The 7,180-nt window shown below is 42.3% G+C and overlaps 1 protein-coding gene across 2 annotated transcripts; it reads left to right on the top strand.

Moving 5' to 3' along the window:
* The first annotated feature begins 4,631 nt into the window (after positions 1–4,631).
* On the top strand, positions 4,632–6,923 carry dmbx1b (diencephalon/mesencephalon homeobox 1b). 2 transcript variants are annotated; one of them, XM_076277150.1, is made up of 5 exons: positions 4,632–4,783; positions 5,287–5,482; positions 5,958–6,160; positions 6,212–6,381; positions 6,511–6,923. In XM_076277150.1, the coding sequence occupies exons 1-5, from the start codon at positions 4,632–4,634 to the stop codon at positions 6,921–6,923; spliced, it is 1,134 nt and encodes a 377-aa protein (XP_076133265.1). The 2 variants fall into 2 exon arrangements, with proteins under 2 accessions (XP_076133265.1, XP_076133259.1); XM_076277144.1 differs by having other exon boundaries at positions 4,632–4,785; positions 5,304–5,482.
* Positions 6,924–7,180: the final 257 nt, after the last annotated feature.

Here is a 7,180-nt window from a genome sequence, read left to right as displayed (position 1 = left end):
GACGAAAGGTTATTGTTGTATCTTTAACTTAAAGTTGACCAGACAGTTTTTATGATTTCGTGTGTCTTATACACATAGCTGCAGTATAGTGACAATTGTGTTATAGGCCTATAGCTCAATAAAGCTAGACTTCTCTTTATAACATCAAAACCGACAGTACTCAGTATTCATTTTTATTATTCTTTTTTTTTTAAATCTGAATAAGGAAATAAATTTGCGGCAGCAGTAGCTATACGCTGTGCTACAGAAGTGACAGCGACAGGAATAGGCTATCACCAGTTTTGACTGACACTAGTAAAAGTTTACTGGAAAGAAGAAGATAATTCAAAATAAAATAATGACATTTCATGACTTATTCCATGGGTCATAGGTTGAATACGGCATGGTGTAAAAATATATAAAATGGCCTCAGCCGGTGATTTTAATATAGTGGTGAGGATGAAATATGTGCCCAAAGATCACATCAAGTTTAGGATGCTTCACCCTATCTCTCCGTTTCTTGGAGAATTTCAACAAAATATGCAAGCTTTACATTAAAAGGCTACTTTTCGCTGCCCTTAATTCCAGCCTAAACGGTTTTTCTCTGGGAGAAGAAATCTTTTCTAAAAACCTTGAAGAAGAGAAGGGCATTATTGTTTTAATCCTCTTACCACCCGTCATTTTAAGACAGTTTTTTAGAGGCTGAAATGGCGTCTTGTCTCCCCAATCCTAACCTAAATCCCTCTGGGCCGGGAGAGATTCTAAAGGCAGCAGCCTAGCATCTATTAGTGATCTCACCCAAGTCTTTTCCAGTACCGTCTCACCATCAAATGGCGCGACAAAGTCCAAAAGCAAATACAATTAAGTCAAGTGTTACGAAACTGCCTTTAAAGCACAAAACTACACCCAAGTTACCCAAGACTGACATATGGTTACACTCTAGGCCTATTGTAAATAAACCAACATTACTCACCTGAATTTACATGGGCCCAAAGTAAATCTAGGGGTCTCACTAAATAGAAATGATAAACCTATTTGTATTGTTTTCTTAATTACATCACAAGAAATCATCCACGTATGGACCTAGCTGTTCTAAATATTTATCTATCAGAATCATTACTTTTTATTTACTATAGCCTACATTTACTTTTTAGCAATTGTGTTGGCTTTTAAACCGATATACAACCGCATTCGGAAAAGATTCATTTTTGTGGGTGTTCTTTTTTTGCATTTGTTTTATAAAATAGCCAATTGGAACATATTAAATCACTGTATCAAGTCACAAGCACGCGGGGCAAAAATGGGGAAACCATGTCATTTGATTGACACCTCTAGCGACCACTTAGAATCAAGTATGACCTCATAAGCGCTCCTTATAATCCCTCCCCATACACTAACCAAATAGATGGCAGGTTGTGTACTCTCCAATACAAGCAGACCGCGGGAGGTATCGGCACTTCAGGACAGAGGCATGCTTGCGTGAAGACAGACTTGGCTAACTTCTACTGAACGGAGATGCAGGACTAAAAACCATCAACACGAGTAACTTTACGGAAAACTGGAAAAGCCAAACGAAACTGAAAACAGTGGACTTACCAATCGTGTTTGAAAAGTACAAGGTAAGAAATGTAGTCTGTGTTTTTTTGCGCAGCAATGTGTTACCTTGACTGCCTGATATATAGCAAACGCATATCCAAATCGAAGTGTGAGAAGTACAGCTGTCTTTTGGAAAATGTATGATTGTTTTGTACAAAGCCTAGTCTGATTGAAATAGCCAATTTGGGCCAATATGCAGTTATTTTTTCTTCAGACAGTTGTTTATCTATGAAGAATTAGTAAATGAAAAGACTAAAATCAGTTTAGACATTTGAAATGTCTATTTCTTTTTGTCATTTGTTTTTATGTAACGCTGTAGGCCTATGTCATGGTTTTTTTATAATATTTTTTTTAAAACAAAACGTAAATGTGTGCCACATGCTCAAACAGTTATTCAGCAGCACCTATGAGTTCTTGCATGACATTGTAAAACGTAAAGCAAAGCAAACGCAAAGTAGGACTAACGTAGCCAATTAAACTGTTTTGTGAATCATCCACCTGCAATACATTTTTAAGTAAATTGTCACAAGGCCTTAATATATTGTGCGTAACCATTCAACATTTTCTGCGCATCTTCAAAAATGTGTGAAGCAACACTGTGATTTCGACTACCCTAAAATCTGAACCAGTCACAACAAAAGTTTTGCCGGGCACATGGGTGTGCGCAGCAGTCAATATATTCCTAAGCAGCGCACCACGAACCCGGAGGGCAATGGCCTCGCAGCAGTAACATTTATCCAATTTGGCCGCACTAACAGATTGACACGATAAATCCACACCAATTTACATTAAGATGCTATCATGACTAGCCAGAGGCCAATGGCAATATCCGCAACGAATACATTTCACAAGAGAGTATTCTGGTTAAATATACAGCCTCACCTCTTTGTTCTGTACGCAAGACAGTGGGTTGCTCATAGCATTTAACAGCTTGATAAAAAGGTAAAACCTACTATCAAGTGTCAAGAGAACATACAGAAGAACACACACACACACACACACACACACACACACACACACACACACACACACACACACACACAAAGTGCTTTACGTCCATGTCAGGGCTGATGATAAATTAATGGCCTCGCAGTTGAAACCTATTTGCACCTACATTAGACGCCGACCCAACTGGGGATCACCATGCATATTTCACAGAAGAGTTCTCATACATCTCCGCCACTAGAAGCCTTGGGGCGCTGAAATTTGGTGCCGCTAGAAAGATTGAAAGAAACGGGTCCGATTCAGCTCAAGTACTTGGGGAGCAAAGCAAATGTTTAGCAAAGCACCTTCTGTCCAGGCGAATTAAACTATTCCCTCATGGCCTTCACACGATCACACCTGCATTCGGTTAAGTAGGGACAGGCACACCCGCTCTGACATTTTGCAGGAACACTCATGATTATGTTCATGGGTAAAGTACATAGATGTTTGTATCATATACAGCATGTTTTTCACTAAGTTTACTTTTAAAAATCATGCAAGAGGCGTTTTTATTTGTTTTTAAACAAATGGATTTAGGTTTATAAAAGGAATTGTGTCTCTTGCACTGGGCAGACTCCATGGCTTGAATTCCAAAATGCATCAAAATTCCATTAAATAAAATATCATCATAAATAGTAGGCTACACCTACAATATTGTGACTTTTCTTGAACATTATTTTTGGATATGTGGATATTGTTTTACTATTATATATCATAGTTTAGAGTATTAAATATTATTAGTTGTAGTTGTTTTCAATATTCCATGTTTGCGCATAGAACCAAAGGCCCGATTTCAACAAAAAGCCCAGAACAAAACAGAACTATACATTATATCGTAATGTATCTTGTGTCATATTTTTCAAATGCAAACCCATGAAATATCTTAATTTGACCAATTACCTATTAAAGAGTCATCCGCTTTTGGGACAGGGTTGAATTAATTACCCCGTTTTCCTAAGTTAAAGAATGGAAGGCTCTCCGTGGATAAATTAACATAGAAATGGGAATTATATCCTGAAAGAGAGGGATGTGTCAAGGATGACAATAATTAGACATACATAGTTTAACCCCTAGTATAGTACTTAAAAGTAAAAGGAGGAATAATAGCCCATACGAGATTTTATGGATTAGTTTATTAATTCCACAAACATGGAGCGCTGTAGGACAACTTGTAATTCACATGGATATAGCCTAAATACACCAATTTTGCCTCGAGCGGTTCCGGTTGGTTTGCTACTGGAAATTTTAAACGCTTCTGTATCGTAATACATTCTTAATCATGACCTGCAGCAATAAAACCTCTCTTCAAAAATATATTCCCATAGCGATTGTAACTGGGGTTTATGGGTTATTATGTACTAAATGATGAAGTATGGCAATACAATTTAGTAAACAACATGGCACGGGATCTAAGCATCACTTTGTAATTCATATACCGGTGTAAATTTGATTATAGGCATACTTGCTCTATATTATTATTGTTATTATTATTATTATTATTATTATTATTATTATTATTATTACTATTTACCTATTATCATAATTATTTGCTGTTGTTATTCCACGTAGCCTATGTGTATCCGTTATATTAACGAAACTAATTATCAAGGCTTTTAGTCTAGTCCACAATATACCAATTTATGAAAGTCATGACTATTAAATGGATTGCTCACTGCTGATATTTGAAGAGCGAATTTTAAATGTATCACAATATCGTGGAGTATGTCGGCCTTTTCCGACTATAGCGTCTTTCATTTCTTAATAATGTAGGCAATCCGACCATTTATACGTTTTCTGCACAGTTATGCATACACCTTATTCATAACAGAAAAAAAAGGTATCACACCAGAGCAAGAAACTGACATATAAACTGCTTTATGTACTTTGTAAAGCAGACTAAAGAAAGAGTAGCAGATTAAGTTTATCTTAATTGCTTATCCATTTGCGTAAGTTGCCTTGCCACATCAGCATATGAAAATTATGCAGAGGGAAATTCCAGCAAACATGACAGACCGACTGATACAATGTGACTTAATTGTTTCCTGCTCTACAGTTCATCTTGACCAGCAATCATGCAGCATTACGGCGTGAACGGCTACTCGCTCCACGCCATGAACTCGCTGAGCGCCATGTACAACCTTCACCAGCAGGCCGCGCAGCAGGCGCAGCACGCGCCCGACTACCGGCCCTCCGTGCACGCGCTCACCCTCGCCGAGAGGCTAGCTGGTAAGAATCTGTTGAACATCCTCACTGTGGCGCCTCCAGGAAATAGCGGTACACTTCAGAGGTCAAATGCATTTAGCGGCCCTGTGGAGAGTGTGTTATTTAGGTCTGAACAGCTTGTTTACTGGCAGGGGCCATAGTGCAAGCAGTCTCCTCAGGAATGTGTGTTATTTATTCGAGTTGAATTGAGTTTAAGATGAAGTAAGATTGCTTACAAAAACCTTTGAACACACAAAATGACTGCACACCCCTTCAATCCATACATAATATTTTGAATGCAATTGTGATACATGTCTTTTTTATTTCTTGTACTGTTTTTGCATCATTGAACATCTCTGAAAAGACACTGTGTCATGCGACTATAAATATTCCTTCAATTTAATAAAACAAAAATATATATATATATACCACAACTGAAGAGCAGGCCTATGTGCATAATCTGCATCTGCATGCATCCTGTGCCATTTCCCCCTAATTAAACGGGCCATCTTTTTTGTCTTTCAACGGCTGTACATTTCAAGACATCATCCTGGAGGCCCGCTATGGCTCGCAGCACAGAAAGCAGCGTCGCAGTCGTACCGCCTTCACTGCCCAGCAGCTGGAGGCCCTGGAGAAGACCTTTCAGAAGACCCACTACCCGGACGTGGTAATGCGAGAGCGCCTGGCCATGTGCACAAACTTGCCCGAGGCTCGTGTGCAGGTAGGAGCACTCCACCTCCCACACATAAGGGGGATGGGGGGGGGGGGGGGGATTGGGGCAGCAAAGTAAATGCTGAGTGAATTTACTTTGTTAACATATGATCCTGAACTGCTTAACAATGTCTTAAATAATAGAAAAATATGTTGTTGATATTGTTCCATGAGGTTTACTTAAGAAGTAAACAGGTATTATAGCCCTGACAGTGTATATAGGGGTATCAGTGGCCCCTACTAATTAACCAATCACTAATCTCTAATCGGATGAAATGCTTAGAATCTCCAAACTGCCAGGGAATCAGAGTCGGACTCAGACTTAATGGCAAGCACAATAGTGCAGTCATACACAACACAGGCTGTTATTTTATATGGAGGCTTAATTATGTCCTCTCATATTTCAACACATAATACAGGTGACGTAATTTAGGTGCTATTGCTGTTCATTTCCATAATCCGACAAACTATCCTTTTTCCAACAGGTGTGGTTCAAGAACCGGCGTGCCAAGTTCCGCAAGAAGCAACGCAGCCTGCAGAAAGAGCAGCTTCAGAAGCAGAAGGAGGCATCAGGAGAGGGGCAGCAGGAGGACGGCAAGGTGGAGCCTCCCTCCGCCACTGCCACCACGGCCACGGCCACCACCGCACTCCCCGAGTCCCACAGCCCACCTCCCCTCTCCTGCCCCTCGTCCGTCTCCGAGGCCGAGCAGTCGATGCGGCCCCAGCCATCCGAGCTGAGCGTGGAGGTGAACGTCACCTCCCCCGAGCAGTCGGGGAGTGAGTCGGCGGCGGAGGACAACATCGACCGGGAGGAGGAGCTCAAGTGCTTCAGGGAGGAGCCTAAGGGGGAAGTGATCCCGTTGCCCGGGAACCGGTCCCCCCCCTGTAAACACCTCAGCCCCAAGTCAGGTGAGTCTGCAGTCTTATGCTCTGGCAACATTTGCCAAAAAAGTCATTACCGCCCTCCGATGCGGGATAACGTGTTGTGGCTTGTAAAAAAATAACAGGCTTGACTGAGTCTTCCCCTCTCTGTTGCAGACTCTCCTCTCGGCTCTCCTGCCATCCCATCCTCCAGTGGCGTGAGCAGCGGGCTCGCCCAGAGCAACTCGTACGCCTCGTCCCCCCTGAGCCTCTTCCGCCTGCAGGAGCAGTTCCGCCAACACATGGCCGCCACCAACAACCTGGTGCACTACCCGTCCTTCGACATGGGCACCCCGTCCTCTTTACCCTACCTGGGCATGAATGTTAACATGGCGGCGCCGCTGGGCACGCTGCCTTGCCAGTCCTACTACCAGTCCCTCACCCAAGCCCAGCAGGTGTGGAACAACCCGCTCCTGCAAGCGTCCGGGACGCTGCCCAGCCTTAACAGCAAGACCACCAGCATCGAGAACCTGCGCCTAAGGGCCAAGCAGCACGCCGCCTCCCTGGGCTTGGACACCTTGCCCAACTGACTCTGAAGGGGTGACCCCTCCGCCTGCCTCTATTAAGTCAGAGGCAGAAGCAGCCTCGTAATCACCTCATTTCTGGAACCAAACACTCTCTCTGTCTCTGACCCCAGGGACAGCTGCTTGGGTCCAGGATCTACTTCTACTTCAACACAAAATATCCTCCAAATCGGCTGATCCCAGGTCAGCCTCAAGTATTGTCTAGACAAGCGCAATGCAGAAGGGGCATGGTTTCAAAGCACTCATCCTTCCATGTGGATAAA

Source organism: Alosa pseudoharengus, unplaced genomic scaffold, assembly GCF_046254945.1.
Source record: "Alosa pseudoharengus isolate Yale_2024_CS ecotype anadromous, Long Island Sound unplaced genomic scaffold, YU_APseudo_1.1 YU_APseudo_1.1_scf_11, whole genome shotgun sequence".
NCBI lineage: Eukaryota > Metazoa > Chordata > Actinopteri > Clupeiformes > Clupeidae > Alosa > Alosa pseudoharengus.
Note: the sequence above shows the minus strand (reverse complement) of the source record. Positions and strands in the feature narration are given on the sequence as shown.

Coding starts and splice junctions, on each gene's coding strand:
- dmbx1b (XM_076277150.1), top strand. CDS start 4,632: ATGCAGCATTACGGCGTGAACGGCTACTCGCTCCACGCCATGAACTCG. Junction 4,784..5,286: donor ACCCTCGCCGAGAGGCTAGC/TGGTAAGAATCT, acceptor TTTGTCTTTCAA/CGGCTGTACATTTCAAGACA. Junction 5,483..5,957: donor TGCCCGAGGCTCGTGTGCAG/GTAGGAGCACTC, acceptor TTTTTCCAACAG/GTGTGGTTCAAGAACCGGCG.